General features: G+C 48.6%; 1 protein-coding gene across 1 annotated transcript in view; it reads left to right on the forward strand.

Moving 5' to 3' along the window:
- Positions 1-1,245: 1,245 nt before the first annotated feature.
- Positions 1,246-22,266, forward strand: part of LOC142570737 (sodium-dependent nutrient amino acid transporter 1-like) — a 118,036-nt gene continuing 97,015 nt past the window's right edge. Inside the window, exon 1 of the mRNA XM_075679081.1 lies at positions 1,246-1,369. Coding sequence (XP_075535196.1) covers positions 1,246-1,369 — 124 coding nt within the window. The remainder of the gene's footprint in view (positions 1,370-22,266) is intronic.

The following is a 22,266-nucleotide window of genomic DNA, read 5'->3' on the forward strand; positions in this document are numbered from 1 at the left end:
TTTTCACTGGTGGCGGTAGCCGCACTGCTAACCTTTGCTGAAGCTCCAGCTTCCGCTGGTGGAGGTAGCCGCACTGCTAATCTGTGCTGCAGCTCCAGCTTCCACTGGTGGAAGAGCGTACTGCTAACCAGGGCAGCGGCTCCAGCTTTCACTGGTGGTGGTAGTCGCACTGCTAACCTGTGCTGCAGTTTCATCTTTCACTGATGGTGGTAGCAGCATTGCTAACCTGTACTGCAGCTCCAGCTTCCACTGATGGAAGAGCGTGCTGCTAACCTGCGCTCTTCTACCAGCTTGTACTGGTAGAAGAGCGTACTGCCAACTTGTGCTGCAGCTCCAGCTTTCACTGGTGGAAGAGCGTACTGCTAACCTGCGCTCTTCTACCAGCTTCCACCGTTAGAAGAGCGTACTGCCAACTTGTGCTGCAGCTCCAGCTTTCACTGGTGGAAGAGCTTACTGCTAACCTGAGCTGCAGTTCAAGTTTCCACTGGTGGAAGAGCGTACTGCTAACCTGAGCTTCAGCTCTAGCTTCCTCTGGTGGAAGAGCGTACTGCTAACCTGGGCTACAGCTCCAGCTCCCACTGGTGGTGGTAGCCGCACTGCTAACCTGTGATGCAGCTCCAGCTTAAACTGGGGGAAAAGCGTAATGCTAACCTGTGCTGCAGCTCCAGCTTCCACTGGTAGAAAAGCGTACTGCTAACCTGGACAGCGGCTCCAGCTTTCACTGGTGGAAGAGCTTACTGCTAACCTGTGCTGCAGCTCCAGCTTCCACTGGTGGCGGTAGCCACACTACGAACCTTTGCTGCAGTTGCCGCTTCCACTGGTGGCGCTACCACCACCAGTGGAAGAGCGTACAGCAGGCTTGATGTGGCAGCGGCGTCGGAGAGCTGCAGGGCTCACCTGGATGCACAGGCCTGAGCCCTGGCAAGAAGCTGGGAGACTACCTTGCGGACTGGGGTGATGCGGATGAGCTTTGTATCGGGGAGTCACGTCAGCCAGTGGTCTACCCATTGACCTAGGTATGTGACCATCATGCTCTATGGTATCACCAGTTGTAGCTGGGCAGTAGTGCATCGGGCAGCTGCTTTCGCATGAAGCAACAGGACCTCGGTCTTCTTTTCCTAAATGATCAGACCAGTGCTGCTTGAGTAGGCGGCATCGGTGTCGAGCGCTCTTTGGAGGGCCAGGCGTGCCATGTTGAGCGACTGCGATGGATGCACGCACCCACAGGGATAAGTCATCTGAATAATGGGCGACTTGACGTGGAAGTGGGGGTTGGATCGGCAGAGCTACGGGCAGCCGGGACAGGGCCAGGTTGAACAGGAAGGGGCTGATAACAGTCTCCCGCGGCATCCCCCAGCCACTGAACGACGTGAGCTCTTGGATCACTCCACCCGTACCCTGAGAGTGCGGTCATACAGGAACGACATCAGGAAACACCGCAGGTTCCCATTGATGCCGAGGTAGTCTTTACTCGCCGACAACTTTCTGTGGCTATGAAGAGAAAGCTACGGGCGCGTGGCTGCTGCACATGTGTTACCGCGCCGAGTAGTCGGACAGCTTTGACAGTGCTTGCAGTTGCTCGGAACAGATTCTTACTCAACGCAGCTTCCACGTTCGACGGTTTCGCGTTTGCCCTGACAGGGAAGGGCAAAGGCGCAAAATAAGTAAACCTTTGCGCTCATGGGTGTGTTCTGTCCTGTTTAACTGTTCCTAATCAAGTGTTTATGTTTCCTCTTCCCCAGCCTAACCTAACGAGGATTAAAACACTGGACTCTTTTAAGAGGCGCCCTCTCTTGTGCGCGCTTTGCCTCCGTAGCTGCCTTTTCATAGCATGGAAGAAGGAAAGGCATAGGAGGGAACACACGGCAACGCTATTGCAGCCAGTGTAGTAGCGAAAGACGTGGTGAAGACGTCAGGGCGCACGGTAGGATTTAGCACTTCCGGTTGATTCTTTTTCGATACCCATTCAAAACCATTTGAAACTCTTCAAGTAAACCAAACATGACTACCACCATGGCACTTTCGCTTAATGCTGCGCTAAAGTTTTGGATTGCGGCGTCGAATCGCGATGTTGCAGTATGCGTGTCCGTTCGGCGAGCCGCATCAGAGAAGGAACCTTTCGAGCGAGTTGGAAGCCGAGCGCGCAGAGAATAAAAACTACCGGTAACCAAACGCCTCGGCAAATCTCGATTTTGCTCCGCGATCTCGACGCAAGAGGTCACGTGTTGGGCCACCACAGGGGCTTGACGGAGCGTTTGCTTGTCAAGGTTGGCTGCGTGACATAATACTCCCTACTATCTTTTTACTTTTTCCATGCTTCATAGCCACAGGAAGTTGTCCGCGATTATTAGCCCCGAGAACGACCTAGAGGGGCGCTGCGAGCGCCGCTCGCGTGACGTCCGGCACGGACTCGCGCCTGTCGTCTGCTACAGTTCGGGTGGTGTCCAGACACCTTCTGCAATGTTTCCGTTTGCTCGCTCTCGTTCCCAATGCTTGTATACTTATGATGGGCCTCTTAAATTTATATTTTACGATGGATTCCTTCGCGAAAATGTAATCAAGGAGCTTATTTCCTAGACGACAATACATTTCTCGAAGGCAACAATATACGCCTCGTACACCGCCTATAGAGACGCCAATGATAGCCACCTAGCGAGCGCTTCCAACAGTAGGCGCGGGAGCAGTAGCAGACGACAACCCTTTGCAGCATGGATGGCTGAAGTTCGCCGCTGCGATTTCTGCTTTGTTCGGGCACCAGACTGCTTCTTCTGCGGTGACAGCTGTAGGGAAGAAGCTGACCTCTGTGAGAGCGGGTATGAACACGATGTTACCGGTGTTTGGGGCAACATGGGTCCACATACGTTCCAGGTGCGTCGGTGCGACCCACAGACAACCGCCGTGAACCCCATTTACGTGATGTGGAGCTCACGTTAAATAGTCGATAAATTTTGTTGAGCAATGCGATGTCTCGATCGTTCTTTTTAGATTATGCAATTGCCTTAATGCTCCTTCTATACCTCAGTAATAAGCACCCGTCGTTAGTGCAGACTTATATCAAACAAATCCGCACGGTGCGATGCCTGCATATGCCGTTCTGATTTGTGATTTTTCTGCCGATGAATACATGTGACATCGCCGAATAAGTTCAAAGTGGCCTCAAGAAGAGTGACTGCGAATTTATTGATCGAAACACGTACACTATTGAACGAAGTCACCAAACGAACGGGTAAACAATAGCGCGTGCTAGCGCTGTACCGCCGATACAATTCTGCTGCATACGCCGATGAACTGCCGTTCCCGCTGCAGTTTTTGCAATTTTAAATTCCCCAAGGGAGCGGCTTGGAAGCGTACAAAGCTAAAGTTTAACTTTTTAGTACTTCTTTTTTTATAGTTACGAGAGAGAGGTGCCATGTGATATAGTTAAAGGCAGAGGAGCGCCAGCCAAAGTAAATGAGCGCTGGCGGCAAGGCCGGGTTTATTCCTCTGCGGTATAAGCATAAGAAAGAATTCGGTTGAGTACAAAATTCACATGCAAACAGGGACTACAGTGTGAAACAAACAAATCACTCGGTGTGGCAAGTCTGCTGAGACAGCATCGAGGTGTGATGACTTCCCAAACGTGACGCGAACTTTTCAGCGAGAATGGAACAAAAATACCACATGCAGCAACTATCAGCAATTTTCGCCCCCCTGAACTACCTTTCTCCTAGACACATTTCCCAAAAAACCACAATATCTAAGATGCCCTCGGGTGAAAAGAATAAAGCTGTTAAAGAAGCACTTGCTTGGTATCATTCCGATAAGACACAGCGTGAGCCCTTTACAAACGAGGCAGGATGAAATCCTCGCAGCTCAAAAGAATCAACACGAATTGTGCATGAAGCAACTAGTAACAGTTAAACATGTGCGAAGCCACGCATAAAATAGATGTGAAAAATGAAGTGCGCGACAGCTGGTGCGAGGATTTACCGGGCCACATAAAAAGAACTGCATAAGCGGCAAACAGCATTCTGAACTTTAGCGAAATGCCTTTAAACCGCATGCTGCACTGCAGACGAACTTCGTCACTTACGTGTCTAACTATGATCGAGTGGAAAAAAACACCGACGCGACAAAGGAAAGGATGAGAACAAGAAAGTTCCCGCCGAAGCGACGATCCATTGCTACCGTTGCTCCCGCTGATGAGGCTTTGCTGGGGGGGAATGACCAGACCCGTATCACCGGCACGTTTTCGCCGGCATTTGAGCGCCCCACCCGGCAACAATTCTTCTCCGACATTCCTTGAAGCTTTAGCCACCCCACACATGCGAAGGGCGTTGCCCATTTTCCTCTGAAAACGTGAATTAGACAGAGAAGCACTGTCAACGACACAACAAACTACGGCGCGCGGCTGGCTTCTCTCCCGTGTGTTCTACGCAAGGCCGCCACCAGTGGCGCATCCATCGGCGTGCACTACGCGTATAGTGCCACGCGAGGGAGCTCAGACCAGCCCATTACGGTTTTTGAATGCGCGGATGTACACTTTTCAGTGGTAGCTCCCGTGAATAATAAAAGCGTAGATGCAAAAGGACAACACATACGAATCTAGTTTAGATTCCATACCCACCATGGTGCAATATGCGCGTCAGAATTAAACGCTGACCATATATGACTTCTACAACATTTATATTGATTTTAACACGCTAAAACATGTTTGCTGACGATGAATAGTTCACGGTATAATATCGAATTTTTCTTTTTCTTCACAGAAACCCTCGCCAGTAACACGAGGACTTCACTACCACTGCAGTTTAGATTCAGCCAGCACCACTTGCATTTTTAACTGGTTCTCAAGATTACGCCGCTCTTCACCGGTTAAATTTAAGTGGCGGTAACTAGAAGCAAAGCTGATTGAGTTTTACAGCTGTTTGCAGCACACGGAAGGGAATGTACCACTATTTATTCCCTTTCCGTGCTACACGTTCAACTCACTTGAGGAATTTACTGGTGCTTCTTGCTTGAGAAACAGACATGATGAATCTGGAGAACTGACACAGGCTGCTCCGGTCAAATATTGAGTGAAATATGCCTTTTGGACCGGTTCGCTGAAGCCAGCAAGAAGCCGAATGCCCATTCATTAGTAGTGTTGCACACATTGAAGATATCATTGTTCCCCAGTGGATGTCAAGTGTTCATGCGAGACTTGTGGTGTCTTCTTTAAGAGGCGGATACGCGAGGTTTTTTTTTATGCACTGACGAAGCAAACAGTTTTCAGTCTGTGTAATTAAATGACGCAGGATCGAGACAAGTTGAGGCAGAATGTGTTTGGATTTTTCATTTCAACGCAGCCTAAGCTGCACTGTAGTGCCTTGAGTATGCTATAGGCATTGTAATTACAGCTGTAAAGAGCTACTTCATGGTTTCAATTCGAAATTGTAGTGAACTGCTGCGTTTCACGAACAATGCGCGCCTCGCCGTTGGAGGGGTCTGCCATATCGTCGATGAAAGCTACTGAGGGTCACTATGACAGATTTCATCGCTTGCATTTCATTGTTTCTCGATCTTAAACACGCAATGTTATTTCATGTGATTGCTGTTATGGTATTCGTGAAGTATATATATATATATATATATATATATAAGCGACGTTCGTTGTTAGGTGCGGGAGAGGAAAATGATTGCAGAAACGCGCTGTTCAACGCGTCTACGCAAAGACAGCTGGAAACCCGACTACCAGAGTGTGTTAATGCAATCCCATTTCCCCGTTTGCATTTTACTACGTTCCAAAAGCGCTTTGAATTGGTTTTTAGTAATAATGGCAGGGTTTCGCTAAAAAATGTGCGCTTAGAATTTTTAGCAGTAATTGAGTAGTTAGAGGCGGCGTTTTTATATGGAAGCCAATGCGCAGGGTTTTTCGTCCGTTTAGCGCTGCGAAAAAGGCGTCTCTTCCTATTTGAGAGCATATTAAGGAACCTGTTATACCAGGGGGCTTGATTATGAGAATAAACGCGCTGGAGTGGAACATGCTGACGGATTAATTCTAAAATTTTATTCTTGAACAAACACAAATTTTTTTCTACTGATCGTTCAAAAAACTGCGGTAAGAAGTCGTCAAGAAATGAACGTAGGCTTGAGTTTATGGCAGAAAAATTGGCTCTTTTGAAGTTTCTGATTGTCTTTAGTTGTTTTCATTGATACTGCTGGGGGAATGTAAGCGTGAAGTGCAAAATGTCGTGATCACTGAGACCAGGTAAGTGAGTTATCGATGAGGCGTTGTCGGGTGAAGATGTGAGCACAAGATGAAGTAGTGAGGTTGAGTGCCAAGTTATTCGCGTTGGTGAGATGACCATTTGTGAGAAACCGAAGTCAGAACAAAGAGTAATGAACTCATTACATTCAGTAGATGAGGGCTCAGAAAACGGACTGATGTGGGACCATACGATGTGTGGAAAATTAAAGTCGCCCATTAGATATATTGACACTCCATGATAGCGTATTGTTATCTGGTTCAAGTTGTCATACAAGTCACTGCAAAAGGACAAAGGACTTGAGGGTGATCTGTAACAAACCCCTATTAGTAGTTTTTTTTAATTTTATTGTAAGGCCAGCACCAGATGATTTCTAAATCTGAAACAACCGGCACACAAAAGCCCTCGAATCGGTCACTGATTGCAAGAAGCACACCACCGCCTACTTTCCCGGTGCGATCACTCCGAAAAAGCGTATTTATTTCTGCAAAAAGAAAAACAACAACTCAGAGTTGGCCACCCTAGATGACAGCCAGGTTTCAGTTAACGCAATGATGTCAGCGTCACAGTCATCAATAATGGCATACAGTTCGTCCCTCGTTGGCAGAAGACTACGCATGTCAAGAAAAGCACTGAGCAAGAACACAGCTGAGAACCGCCTCCCTATTCGTTCCCCTATATTTATTTTAATGGAAATTCGCGTCCAGAGCGAAGAGTACGAGGACTGAGGTCGTTCTGTGTGCTATCGAAAGCTTCTATTTCAGTTGCAGTATTATGAGCTTCATTGTAAACATACGTTTTTCCACCGATAATCAATTTATTGTAATGCAACTTGAATGACTTTGCTGTGTTTTTTCCAAATTCGATCAACTTTGGGTTTGAGCCTGCTTAAATTTGGGGGTGGGTCAACTTAAAATTTGGCTGTGGGCAAACTTGAGATTTTGGGGTGGCCCAATGACTATATGAACGCTGCTGAGCCTCCTTCGAGTTATGAACACCTCGCGAGCAGGCGAGCGCGTTTTGACGCCTGGCTCGTTTTCATTGGGCCTTACCAAGACGCAGTCAGAACTCAGGCGAGAGCTTGCGCGGGCGAGGAACGCGGGCATAATACAGTCTTGTGAGAGCGAGGGTGAGATGGCATCGCGGCGATGCACTCTCCCCTCACACCTCTGCTATAGAGTTTCTCACTATATTACCTAGAGGGAAATATGGCGCTGCTGCGCTGTGATAAACATGGGAATGCCGGTATATTGTGACTTAGGATTGGCATCATTCCCGGAGAGCCAGGGCGCCTTGAATACTCGCCTGGCAAGCACCGTTCCATCGGTCACAATAATTCATTTACTAAACCAGCACCTAAAAAGCTGTTTTAGCTATATTATTGCATAGTAAACTGGTTTGTTTAATTATGAGAGCTTGTTATTGCATGTACAATTATATTAAAGGTAAAAAGCATCAGCGGGCAGCTAAAGTTGGAGGTCAGACGAAAGATTCGTGCTCGCTTTGGAACAGTTTGTCATCTGTTGTTGCGTTTCCTCGCTTGGTTATGCACTGTAGGTGAATAAATTTCATTTGAAGATGTAATATTGCCACGTAGTAGTGACGGCGTACAAAGCAGAGAAACTGCCAATGACGAAACTGACTTTTTATTAGGCGAACTTATGCCCACAAAAGCAAGTTACACTCTAAGCAACGATCGTCGAAATTTGATCAGCGGGTCAAACGCGTCGGCATTTACACATCAGCCATCGAAGGTTCCAGAGCAATCGCTGGTGCCCGCGTGCCTTCCAGAAAGTTCTACACCATTCGGGTCGCGCATACATACATTCGGATTACACAAGGTTCGGTGACAACAGGCAGCGGATAGACCCATCTATAACATTACAGAAACTTTCGATACATGCAGGCGCGTCCCGCGCAGAGAGATAGCATTTCTTTAGCGTGAAAAGCGCTCGCCCGAAAAAGATAAACAAGTCCACGTGTCACTGCCCCCCTCTAAAAAAAGCATCGTCCCGATGCTACAAACATGACTGGAGCGCGAAACGCAAAATGACACTAATCAAAGCAACGAAGTACAAAGTAACACAGCCCAAAATAAGGAAGTACAAAGGTCAGCTACGCAGTCTCAAAGTTCGTTAGGGTGGTAGAACAGCTTAAGTCGCACCACGTGGACTATTTAAGGTCGTGAGCGGCGCCGCTGTGACAGCGAAATTCCGTTTGGTACGACCTCATAGTTGATTGCGCCAATGCGTCGGATGATCTTGTAGGGTGTGATCTAGCGGCGTAAAAGCTTCTCGATATGTCCTCGTTGGGGTATTGGGATCCAAACTCAAACACAGTCGCCGGGCTGGTACTCGACGTAGCATCGTCGAAGGTTGTAGTGTCGGCTGTCCATCCACTGCTGGTTCTTGATCCGCAGGCGGGCGAGCTGTCGGGTTTCTTTGGCGCACTGGAGATAGGTGGCGACGTCAATATTCTCTTCGTCGTAAACGTGCGGCAGCATCAAGTCGAGAGTCGTCGTTGGGTTCCTGCCGTAAAGTCAGCTTTAACGGCGCCATATGCGTTGTTTCTTGTACCGCCGTGTTGTAAGCGAAGGTTACGTACGCAAGGATGTCAACCCAGGTCTTTTGCTCGACGTCGACGTACATAACTAGCATGCGGGCGAGGGTCTTATTCAGGCGCTCCGTAAGACCATTCATCTGCGGGTCGTAGGCAGTTGTCCTCCTGTGGTTTGTCTGGCTGTATTGCAGAATGGCTTGGGTGAGCTCCGCTGTAAAGGCCGTTCCTCTATCAGTGATGAGGACTTCTGGGGCCCCATGTCGCAGCAGGATGTTCTCGACGAAGAATTTGCTGCCTTTCGGCAGAGCTTTCGTCTCAGCGAAGCGGGTGAGGTAGTCAGTCGCCACGACGATACACTTATTTCCGGATGTTGACATCGGAAAGGGTCCCAGCAAGTCCACCCCGATCTGCTGAAATGGTCGGTAAGGAGGCTCGATCGGCTTTAGTAATCCTGCTGGCCTTGTCGGTGGTGTCGTGCGTCGCTGACAGTCTCGGCATGTATTGACGTAATGGGCGTCGTCGGCAGGCAGGCGCGGCCAGTAATACTTTTCCGGTATCCTCAATAGCGTCCGGGAGGATCCGAGGTGCCCAGCGGTAGGATCGTCATGGAGGGCGTGCCCTTGGAGCAGCGCCGAGCGAACGAGAAGGAGAGAATAACAAGACTGGTGAGAAGTTCTTCTTTACGGGTAGATTGTTGTCAAGGGAGAACGAATACAATCCTCACTTAAATGCCCTAGGGACAACGTCCCTAGGCAATCGGCATCAGAGCCTTTTCGTCCGGACTTGCTTATTACAGTGATGTTATATTCTTGCAGTCTGAGGCTTCATTGCGCCAGCCGTCCTGAAGGGCCCTTTAAGTTAGGTGGCCAACAGAACGCGTGTAGGTCGCTGACAACTTTGAGTGGCCTGCCATATAGGTAAGGGAGGAATTTCGCTTAACACCAAATGATGGTATGACATTCCTTTTCAATCATAAAATAATTGCTTTCCGCTTTTGACAGCGACCGGTTAGCGTAAGCTATCACCCGTTCAAATCCACCTTTCCTCTCTACTAGGACGGCACCAAGACCTAGTCTACTGGCGTCAGTGTGGATTTCGGTATCGGCGTCCTCTTCGAAGTCCGCAAGTACCGGTGGCGACTGCATGCGTCGTTTGAGTTCTTGAAGTGCGCCGGCCTGCGGCATTTCCCACTTGAACTCGACATCACATTTAGTTAGCTGTGTCAGCGGCTCTGCGATGCGTGAAAAGTCCTTGACAAAAGGCCTGTAGTAGGCACACATGCCAAGAAATCTACGCACTGCCTTCTTGTCGATGGGCTGCGGGAACATTGCGATGGCAGCTGTCTTCTGCGGGTCTAGGCATACTCCAGATTTGCTGATGACCTGGCCTAGGAAAAGAAGCTCATCGTAAGCGAAGCGGCACTTTTCCGGCTTTAGAGTGAGCCCTGATGACTTGATGGCCTTTAATACTGTCGCAAGCCGCCTAAGGTGATTGTCCAAATTTCTGGCGAAGACAACGACGTGATCCTAGTAATCAAGATGCGTCTGCCACTTCAATCCTGCTAACACCGTGTGGATCGCGCGCTGAAACGTTGCAAGCGCCGAGTACAGTCCGAATGGCATGATCTTGAACTGATAGAGGCCATCTGGTGTAATGAAGGTGGTCTTTTTGCTATATCTATTGTCAACTTCTATTTGCCAGTAGCCGGACTTGAGGTCCACTGACGAGAAATATTTAACGTTTCAGAGGCGATCCAATGCGTCCTCTATTCGTGGGATGGGGTATACGTTCTTCTTCGTGATCTTGTTCAGTGGGCGGTAATCGAAGCACAAACGTAGGGTTCCGTCCATTTCTTCAACAAGACTGCAGCGGGCTAAGCTGGCGGCGGGCTGCCGGGCGCACGCGGTGACAGCCGAAGGTTAGAGCTTACGAGAGAGGGCAAAGAGAGAGGAGCTGAGAGCAAGGGCGAAAGGGCGCGGCTTCCTGGATCGGCGCGCGCCCGTGCTCGCCGATCTAAGAGGTCATACAAGAGAAGCGGATTTGTTTTTCCGCCCTCCCGATGGATGGTGCCAATTACCTCTGCCACCTGTACAATCTGTAAATCTGTAGAAACAATACAACACCTCATACTAAAATGGGATGGTATCCATCCCTATGTCGATGCGGGCACAGTCACTCTTCCTGTGGCCCTAGGGTTCAGAGATAACAATAGTCATGTAAATAAATATGCGGTGGAAATGAGCAAAAAGCGATTGAAGGATTGGTGGCTCAAAAGCAGTGTGGTGACATAAGGTTAAAAGTGTAGGAAGACGTATTTAAAGAAAATGGCGAATTTTAATAACTTCCAACACAGTTCAACAAAAATAAAAAGCTGAGCATGGTGGCAACTGCAATCACCTCGTTTCAAAGGGGACGCTCCTACTTTCCATCCGTAGAACCATCCATCCAACAGAGCGGCCGAGTTTCCTAGGCCGGGCTACGTCGAGTTCTCGGTTACTGTTAAGATACTGTCAAGTGATCAGCGGACGCTGGGCGGTCTTCAAGCTGCATCGAAAAAAGATTTAACGCGATAGCGCTGAGTGCCCCGCGTCATAGAAAACCTGGCGTCGGTCGTCGCTTCGGCAAAAGGAATTTCGAACCTAATTTCGAACCATGCACACCCAACCACTCTCCTACCACCAAAGTGGCTCAAACTTTGTCTTTCATTGCTTACAATGTTATTCCTCGGAATTTTGAGAACGGCAGCCCACAACAAATGTAATGAAAAAAAAAACGATAGCGCATATATTTCATCTTAGCTGTTCTCAGACTGAAATATCAAAATTGTGAATCAATAAGAGGACATCGACCCACACAACAGGCCGCGTTTCTAACAGATAGCTTGCCTTCGTGAGTAGCGTTCGCCGCCAACGTTTCCCGGTGAACGTTACGGTTAAATAACCAGCAGTTGCCCGGAAGCATGAAAAGCAGTCAGGGGTCTTTGACGGCTATCGCGTTCCACTCTTAAAGGCGAACTTTAAGCGTCCTAGAAATTTTTTGCCCTGCGTCCCTTCTTGCTATATCAACTGTGAGCGAAATAAACATAACATTCCATTTCATTACTCTCTGAACACGCAAATTAGGTCCCATTTCAGTTTCTAACTACCGGACCGTCTTCGGTATACACTTATGTAATTATCCCCATTTTTGTCTTGAATAAAACTGATTCTGATTTTATATGTCAATAATTCGTATGAAAACACACATATACAGTAGACAGGAAAATAGGGAGGGATCAGACTAGTAATACCCAATGGAAGTGGCACAACGCCTGCTTAAATTTAGGGATACAGACAGAGAAGCGTACATTCGTCGATCATCATGCCCATGCATTGAAGTGTGATATGAAGGGTCGTACCACATATTTTAAATAGTTCTGCGGCAAAATACCACAGCGAAGGCAACGCTGAACACTCCCGTACACGCCGCCAGCCATTTCATCTCACATTTGAATCTCATGTAATCATGCGGATGTGAAGTAATGGCACTCGAGCCAATAAATTTGGCGGGAATCTAAATTTAAGAACGTTGGTTATTGGCTTTATCGGGCACTTATCTTTATCGGGCGACCACGTTTCGCAGCCTAACAAATGTTATCGCACAGCGCGGGACGCGCCTGCATGTATCCGAAGTTTCTGGAAAGTTATCGATGCTTCTATCCGCTGTCTGTTGTCGCCGAACCTTATGTTATCTGATTTCATCGCCTGACGCTAATGGTGTAGAACTTTATGGAAGGCACGCGGGTCCCAACGATTAGTCTGGAACATTCGATGACTACTGTATAAAAGCCGATGCGCTTGGCCCGTTGATCAGATTTTCGACGATCACCGACCGTGTTCGCCGCTATCGTTGCGCTATAAGTGTAGCCTGTTTTGTGGGCACAGGTTCGCCTAATAAAAGTTAGTTTTGTGGTTCACAGTATTGCTACTGTGTAATAATTCAGCGTCACCACCACGTCGTTACACGTCGTCACCACGTTACAAGCGTCGCTCGAGAAGAGCGAGCCCAAGCGCTACTAGAGACCATAGCGCAGCTGCCGAATGAGACGATCAGTTCACTGAGGAAATGAGCCGTCTGTTCCGCCACGCCGACCCGGAAATGTCCGAGGAGAAGAAAGTCCGCCTACTGATGCGTGGTGTGAAGGAGGAACTTTTCGCCGGAATGGTAAGAAGCCCACCGAAGACCGTGCACGAGTTTCTTCGTGAGGCGACAACCATCGAGAACATACTGGAATTGCGGAACCGGCAATTCGACAGACGCACCAAGCCAACAAGCTACGCCGGAGTTCAACCAATGGCCACCGACGACCTGCGCGAGACCATCCGGGCAGTCGCACGAGAGGAGCTTCAAACAATCTTCCCTTCATCGCAACCTCAAGTGGCCTCAATCGCCGAAATTGTCAAAGAAGTCCAGCGATCGCTCGGAGTTCCCGAGGTACAACCACAATCATTGCAGCCCCAGCCAGAAGCGATGACCTACGCCGCCGTCGCCCGCCGTGAAGGTCCCCCTCCACGACCGTGCCAGGGCCCTGTAACGCCGCCATTCCGTCGACCACCGCCGCCGCCGCCAGCACGCGCACCCGTCGCCCAGCGCAGCTATCCGAGGAAGACAGACGTTTGGCGCGCTCCTGATCACCGCCCGCTCTGCTACCACTGCGGGGAAGCCGGCCATGTCCATACCGCGACCTGGGATTGTGGAGGGTTCACCGTCAACGCAGCGCACCCTCGGGAAGCTGAACGCCCTCGTGATATCGCCGACTACCTCGCCGCTACTCAGTGAAACCCTCGACGGCTGTCCCGGTCGTCGTCACCAGGCTACTACCTGTCACCGCAGCGCCTTCCATACACTGGCCGAGCACGGGGCCACTCTGCGAGTCCATATCCGGAAAACTAAAAGCAGCAACCGATAGGAGGTGCGGTTGCTGTTCGGCGAACTGACGAAGATCTTCCGCCGCCGACGAAGACGACGAAGAGACCATCTCGACGACATAATAACGACACGCCGCCGTCCCGGCGATGTCAGGAAACCAAGACTACACGGACGAAAGACGACTTGACAACGCGACGTTCCAACTTCAGTTCAACACGACGCAGCCGTGATCCGACGCCAAGACCTAACTGCAACTCCAGACAAAGAACCACCGACCTCGACGTGCTTCTCGACGGCCACGCGGTTACGGCCTTAGTGGACACAGGGGCTGATTACTCCGTAATGACTGGACGCATCGCCGCCCAGTTGAAGAAAGTTAAGACCGCTTGGGAAGGCCCTCAAATTCGGACCGCTGGAGGACACTTCTTCACGCCGACTGGAATCTGCACGGCAAGAATAAGCATTCATGACCGGAATTACCCTGCCACCTTCGTAATCCTCCAACAGTGTTCACGAGCCGTCATTCTCGGTATGGACTTCCTGAACCAACACGGCGCAATCATCGACCTGAAGTCGAAGTCAATAACGCAGTCGGAACATAAAGCGATACCGCGGGATAAAGCGAGCCCTCGTAGTCACCACGCCTTGAGTGTGCTCGAAGATCAAGTAAGCATCCCGCATCGCTCCAGTATTGTTATTTCGGTCGGCACGGAAACACCCGCTGACGTAGAAGGCGTCATCGAAGGCGACCAACGTCTACTGCTAGATCGTGAAATTTGCGTCGGAAGAGGGATCGCTCGACTGCATAGAGGGAAAACTGAAGTGTTGCTGACAAACTTCAGCCAGGAGTTCAAGCACATCAAAAAGGGCAGGAAGATCGCGTTCATCGAGGAAATTCTGGAAACAAGTAATGCGTTTGTCCTCTCGGATTCGGCCGCATCTACCCCGACGACCATGGTTCCCGAACCAAACTACGACATTAATCCAAGTCTCCCCGTGATTAATCCACAGCAGCTCAGAAGTCTGCTCCGACGATACAAAGGCTGCTTTTCGACGTCATCAAGGATTCGACAAACACCAGTCGCCAAGCATCGCATAATCACCGAGAAGTGCGCTCGGCCACTCCGCCAGAGCCCTTACCGACTTTCGCCGCGAGAACGTGAAGCTATAAGAGAACAAGTCGACGAAATGCAGCGCGACGACATCATCCAGCCGTCAAAAAGCTCGTGCGCATCCCCTGTTGTCCTGGTGAAGAAAAAGGACGGAACCCTGCGTTTCTGCGTCGATTACCGTCGTCTGAACAAGATCACGAAGGACGTATACCACCTACCACGGATAGACGACGCATTGGATCGGCTCTGCAACGCTAAATACTTCTCATCGATGGACCTCAAGTCTGGCTATAGGCAAATTGAAGTCGACGAAAGAGACCGCGAAAAGACCGCCTTCATCACCCCAGACGGCCTCTACGAGTTGAAGGCTATGCCATTTGGACTGTGCTCGGCGCCTGCAACATTCCAGCGCGTGATAGACACGGTTTTAGCAGGATTGAACTGGCAGATCTGTCTCGTTTACTTGGATGACGTCATCGTCTTCACCGGAAATTTTGACGATCACCTCAGGCGGCTTGTGACATTACTAGAGGCCATCAAGTCATCAGGGCTTACTCTGAAGCCGGAAAAATGCCGCTTCGCCTACGATGAGCTTCTGTTCCTAGGCCACGTCATCAGCAAGTCTGGAGTCCGCCCCGACCGCAGAAGACAGCTGCCATCGCAAAGTTCCCGCAGCCCACCGACAGGGAGGCAGTGCGTAGATTTCTTGGCATGTGTGCCTACTACAGGCGATTTGTCAAGGACTTTTCACGCATCGCTGAGCCGCTAAGTAAATGTGACGTCGAGTTCAAGTGGGAAACGCCGCAGGCCGACGCATTTCAAGAACTCAAACGAGGTATGCAGTCGCAGCCCGTACTTGCGCATTTCGACGAGCACGCTGATACCGAAATACACACTCACGCCAGTAGCGTAGGCCTCGGTGCCGTCCTAGTCCAGAGAAGATAGACATGAACACGTGATAGCTTACGCTAGCCGGTCATTGTAAAAAGCGGAAGGCAATTATTCTATAACTGAAAAGGAATGCCTCGCCATCGTTTGGGCTACAGCAAAATTTCGCCCTTACCTATATGGCGGGCCATTCAAAGTGGTCAGCGACCATCACGCGTTGTGTTGGCTAGCTAACTTAAAGGATCCTTCGGGATGGCTGGCATGGTGGAGCCTCAGACTACAAGAATACATCACTGTATTATAGAAGTCCGGAAGAAAACACTCAGATGCCGTTTGCCTATCACGCGCCCCCATTGACCAGCCGCCGCAAGATGACGAGGATGATGACGCCTTCTTTGGAATAATAAGCGCGGAAGACTTCGCTGAACAGCAACGAGGAAACCCGGAGCTAAAAGCCCTAGTCGAGTATTTGGAAGGGCACGCCGACGTTGTCCCTAGCGCATTTAAGCATGGATTGTCTTCGTTCACGCTTCAAAACAACCTACTCGTGAAGAACTTCTCACCAGTCCGCGATAACTACCTTCTTGTTGTTCCGTCGGCGCTTGGTTCCAGAAGTACTGCACGCCCTACATGACGATCCGACCGCTGGGCACCTCGGTTTCTCTGGGACGCTATCGAGGATACAAGAAAGGTATTACTGGCCGCACCTAACCGCCGATGTCGCCCGTTACATCGAGACATGCCGAGACTGTCAGCGACGCAAGACACCGCCGACAAGGCCAGCGGGATTACTACAGCCGATCAAGCCTCCTTACCGACCTTTTCAGCAGATCGGGATGGACTTGTTGTGGCCGTTTCCGACATCAACTTCCGGAAATAAGTGGATCGTCGTGGCGACGGACTATCTCACCCGCTTCGCTGAAACTAAAGCTCTACCGAAAGGCAGCGCAGCCGAAGTGGCGAAATTTTTCGTCGACAACATCCTGCTGCGACATAGTGTTCCAGAAGTCCTCATCACCGACAGAGGAACGGCTTTTACAGCTGAGCTCACGCAAGTCATTCTGCAATACAGCCGGACAAGTCATAGGAGGACAACTGCCTACCGTCCGCAGACGAATGGTCTCACGGAGCGCTTGAACAAGTCCTTCGCCGATATGCTAGTAATGTACGTCGACGTCGAGCACAAGACGTGGGATGCAATCCTGCCGTACGTAACATTCGCTTACAACACGGCGGTGTAAGAAACAACACAGATAACTCCATTTAAGCTGCTTTACGGCAGGAACCCGACGACGACCCTCGACGCCATGCTGCCGCACGTCACCGACTAAGAGAATCTTGACGTCGCCACCTATCTCCAGCGCGCCGATGAAGCCCGACAGCTCGCCCGCCTGCGCATCAGGAACCAGCAGAGCACCGACAGCCGACACTACAACCTCCGACGACGCTTCGTCGAGCACCAGCCCGGCGACCGTGTTTAGATATGGACCCCGATACGCCGGCGAGGACTTAGTGAGAAACTACTGCGACGCTAATTCGGACCCTACAAGGTCATCCGACGTATTGGCGCACTGGACTATGAGGTCGTGCCAGGCGGAATTTCCCATTCACAGCGGCGCCGCGCACGATCTGAAGTGGTCCACGTGGTACGCCTTAAACCCTTTTACGGACGCTGACGAAGTTCCTTATCTTGTGTTTTTCTTTGCTACGAGTGCTTTTCTTTATTACTTTTGTTAGTTTGCAGCATCGGTTCGATGTTTTTTAAGAGGTGGTAATGACACGTGTACTTATCTTTATCGGACGACCACGTTTCGCCGCCTAACAAATGTTATCTCACAGCGCGGGACGCGCCTGCATGTATCCGAAGTTTCTGGAAAGTTATCGATGCTTCTATCCACTGTCTGTTGTTGCCGAACCTTATGTTATTTGATTTCATCGCTTGACGTGAATGGTGTAGAACTTTGTGGAAGGCATGCGGGTCCCAACGATTAGTCTGGAACATGCGATGATTGATGTATAAAAGCCAACGCGCTCTACCCGCTGATCAGATTCCCGAAGATCGGCGACCGTGTTCGCCGCTATCGTTGTGCTATAAGCGTAGCCTGCTGTGTGGGCACAGGTTCGCCCAATAAGTTAGTTTTGTCATTCGCAGTATTGCTACTGTGTTCTTCAACGTCGCCACCACGTGAAATTATTTCTTTAAACAAAGGTAGTTGGTCTGCAAGGCGACCGCTCATGTGCAATCATATTTTCACACGGAACATGCCATTTTACAGCGAAGCTTTATATGGCTAGTTTCCAGGTGATCAATGTCCGTAGATCAAAAACCGTGGGCCCATACCGAAGATAGTGCAATACACGGCCGATTCGCGTTGGAGGTGAAGCAGGCTTGAAGCACTTCGCCAACTTGCGTATGTTATATCTTGGTTCCAAATATAACCCGTATCGGATATTAAGCTGGTAAGAACAGATACACTTTGACCCGCGTCTAATACTAGAGTGTATGGAAGTGTATTCATCAATTATTCTTTCTAGGATATTCGAACAATCGTTATACTGCTGATCACTGCCAAGAGACTGGAAGGTGGGGAAGGTGGTTCCTGTTCACAAATCAGGTAACACACATTGTCCCGAAAACTACCGTACCATATCACTAACCAGCATTCCCTGTAAGATTCTGGGGCATATAATATATTCCCACATATTTGATTTTCTTGAGACGAACTCTTCTTTTTTTAACAACAGTCAGCATCACTTTAGGAAATCGTTCTCCTGTGGAACGCAAGTAGCTTGCGTTACTAACGACCTCTTTTTCTAACACCGACTTAGTATTTCAGACCGATTGCATCTTTATCGATTTTGCTAAAGCCTTCGATACCGTATGCCATAACGTACTAATCGATAAACTTAGTCTTGTTAACATTGACCCGCTAGTACTAGACTGGATTAAAAACTTTCTTGCTAATAGAACACAATACGTAATCGCGAACAATTCGTCGTCTGCGCCCCTGGCGGTAACGTCAGGCGTGCCGCAAGGGTGGGTTGTCGGTCCTCTACTTTTTCTAATCTATATTAATTATCTTGCTTCCTGTATGAAATTTCCAACTATTAGGCTTGTTGCTGATGACTGCGTTATATATAATAAAGTTACTGACTTCAGTGATTCTCGTAAACTTCAAGACGACATTATTAACGTTTTGTTATGGCGTAATAAGTAGTCTATGAAGCTTAACTTAAGCAAATGTAAATGCATGCGCGTATCACAGCGTACCAATACTACTAATCTGCATACATATTTCCTCAATAATAGCCCTCTCTCAGTTGTTTCATCGTACAAATACCTTGGACTCAACATCACCAGCAACCTTTCCTGGCTCATGCATGCCGACATTATATGTAGCACTGTCAATTGCATGTAGGGCTGTTTGCGCCGAAACTTCTCATCCGCCCCATCGTCACTGAAACTAACTCTCTACAAAACATTAGTTCGCTCCAAACCAGAATACGCATGCGCCATTTGGAACCCAGCTAACATTACACTCATAAACAGCATAGAAGCCATTCAAAATCGTGCAGCGAGTTTCATCTTATCAAACTACCCCCTATATGCTAGCGTTGCCTCAGTGAAAACAATACTTAATTTGCCAGAACTTTCTTTCCGTCGTAGATGCTTCAGCCTTTCGCTCTTCCATAAAATCTTCCACCACAACCCTTTGTTGAAAGAACAGCTTATCACCCAACCGTCACACATATAATCTCGCTCTGACCACAGTTTCAAGAATGGTGTGCCGTTTTCACGTGCTAAACTTTGTAGCAATGCATTCATCCCTAGCACAAGCAAAGGTTAGAACCACCTTCCCGTCGCCGTTCCAGCTATCCTGGATACGTACACCTTCAATACCAGCATTCATGAAACGCCACGATGAATGTTTTTATATCTTGCACAATTTTTTGTTATGTTCACCCACTCCTTTCTGTAATGCCTTCGGGCCTTGAAAGTATCATAAATAAATAAATAATTAAAATTGGAGGACGCTTAAGCTTCGCCTTCAGTGCAACGCGATAGCGTTATCACACACCGTTCGCACTGCCCACTCATTCGCTCCGCATGCTCTTGACGAGACGAAAGGGACAAGCTGGCCAGTGGCGCGCCACGTGTCCGGGCAGCGCCGTACATTGCGAGGAGGGGGTCTTCTGTGTTTGCCGCAAGATGGCTCTGCGTGTGCGCCAAGGTATTCGGCTTTAACTCAGGAAGAGGACCTTAGTGTTGAAGCAATGAACGACAATCTTGTGGGCATTATTAAGGAGTGTGCAATAGAGGTCGGTGGTAACTCCGTTAGACAGGATACCAGTAAGCTATCGCAGGAGACGAAAGATCTGATCAAGAAACGCCAATGTATGAAAGCCTCTAAACCTACAGCTAGAATAGAACTGGCAGAACTTTCGAAGTTAATCAACAAGCGTAAGACAGCTGACATAAGGAAGTATAATATGGATAGAATTGAACATGCTCTCAGGAACGGAGGACGCCTAAAAGCAGTGAAGAAGAAACTAGGAATTGGCAAGAATCAGATGTATGCGTTAAGAGACAAAGCCGGCAATATCATTACTAATATGGATGAGATAGTTCAAGTGGCTGAGGAGTTCTATAGAGATTTATACATTACCCGTGGCACCCACGACGATAATGGAAGAGAGAATAGTCTAGAAGAATTCGAAATCCCACAGGTAACGCCGGAAGAAGTAAAGAAAGCCTTGGGAGCTATGCAAAGGGGGAAGGCAGCTGGGGAGGATCAGGTAACAGCAGATTTGTTGAAGGATGGTGGGCGGATTGTTCTAGAGAAACTGGCCACCCTGTATACGCAATACCTCATGACTTCGAGCGTACCAGAATCTTGGAAAAACTCTAATATAACCCTCATCCATAAGAAAGGGGACGCCAAAGACTTGAAAAATTATAGACCGATCAGCTTACTGTCCGTTGCCTACAAGGTATTTACTAAGGTAATTGCAAATAGAATCAGGAACACCTTAGACTGTCGTCAACCAAAGGCCCAGGTAGGTAGGTAGGTAAAGGCTACTCATCAATAGACCATAATCACACTATCAATCAGGTGATAGAAAAATGTGCGGAATATAACGAACCTTTATATATAGTTTTCATTGATTACGAGAAAGCGTTTGATTCAGTCGAAACCTCAGCAGTCATGGAAGCATTGCGAAATCAGGGTGTAGACGAGCCGTATGCAAAGATACTGAAAGATATCTATAGCGGCTCCACAGCCCCCGTAGTCCTCCATAAAGAAAGCAACAAAATCCTAATAAAGAAAGGCGTCAGGCAGGGAGATACGATCTCTCCAATGCTTTTCACAGCGTGTTTACAGGAGGTATTCAGAGACCTGGGTTGGGAAGAATTCGGGATAAGAGTTAATGGAGAATACCTTAGTAACTTGTGATTCGCTGATGATATTGCCTTGCTTAGTAACTCAGGGGACCAACTGCAATGCATGCTCACTGACCTGGAGAGGCAAAGTCGAAGGGTGGGTCTAAAAACTAATCTGCAGAAAACTAAAGCATTGTTTAACAGTCTCGGTAGAGAACAACAGTTTACGATAGGTAGCGAGGCACTGGAAGTCGTAAGACGGAATATATCTACTTAGGGCAGGTAGTGACTGCGGATCCGGATCATGAGACTGAAATAACGAGAAGAATAAGAATGGTCTGGGGTGCGTTTGGCAGGCATTCTCAGATCATGAACAGCAGGTTGCCATTATCCCTCAAGAGAAAAGTTTATAACAGCTGTGCCTTACCAGTACTCACGTACGGGGCGGAGATCTGGATGCTTACGAAAAGGGTTCTGCTTAAATTGAGGACGACGCAACGAGCTATGGAAAGAAGAATGATAGGTGTAACGTTAAGGGATAAGAAAAGAGCAGATTGGGTGAGGGAACAAACGCGAGTTGATGATATCTTAGTTGAAATCAAGAAAAAGTAATGGGGGGGCATGGGCCGGACACGTAATGAGGAGGGAAGATAACCGATGGTCATTAAGAGTTACGGAATGGATTCCAAGGGAAGGGGAGCGTAGCAGAGGGCGGCAGAAGGTTAGGTGGGCGGATGAGATTGCAGGGAAGTTTGCAGGGACAACATGGCCACAATTAGTACATGACCGGGGTAGTTGGAAAAGTATGGGAGAGGCCTTTGCCCTGCAGTGGGCGTAACCAGGATGATGATGATGATGATGTGCGCCAAGCGCAGAAGAAATGTAGCGGAAACGTACTTCGCTACTCGTTTAACTGCGACTTCTGTAATATACATGCTCATAATTTTTTTTTATTTAAGAATACTGCAGCCCTCACTTGAGGGCCACAACAGGAGAGGAAAAAATAAAGACAAATTTCAACACCAACATTACAACGTTATACATCATTGTCAAACACAAATTACACGGATGATGAACAAATATACACAGTATACACGAAATAACAGTAAGCAGGATCAATTCCTAATTATCCCGTTGCCTTTAATACAATTCTAATAGAGTATAAAATTCGTTAACATTTTGTGCTGTT

This window comes from Dermacentor variabilis, chromosome 2 (genome assembly GCF_050947875.1).
Source record: "Dermacentor variabilis isolate Ectoservices chromosome 2, ASM5094787v1, whole genome shotgun sequence".
In the NCBI taxonomy this organism is placed as follows: domain Eukaryota; kingdom Metazoa; phylum Arthropoda; class Arachnida; order Ixodida; family Ixodidae; genus Dermacentor; species Dermacentor variabilis.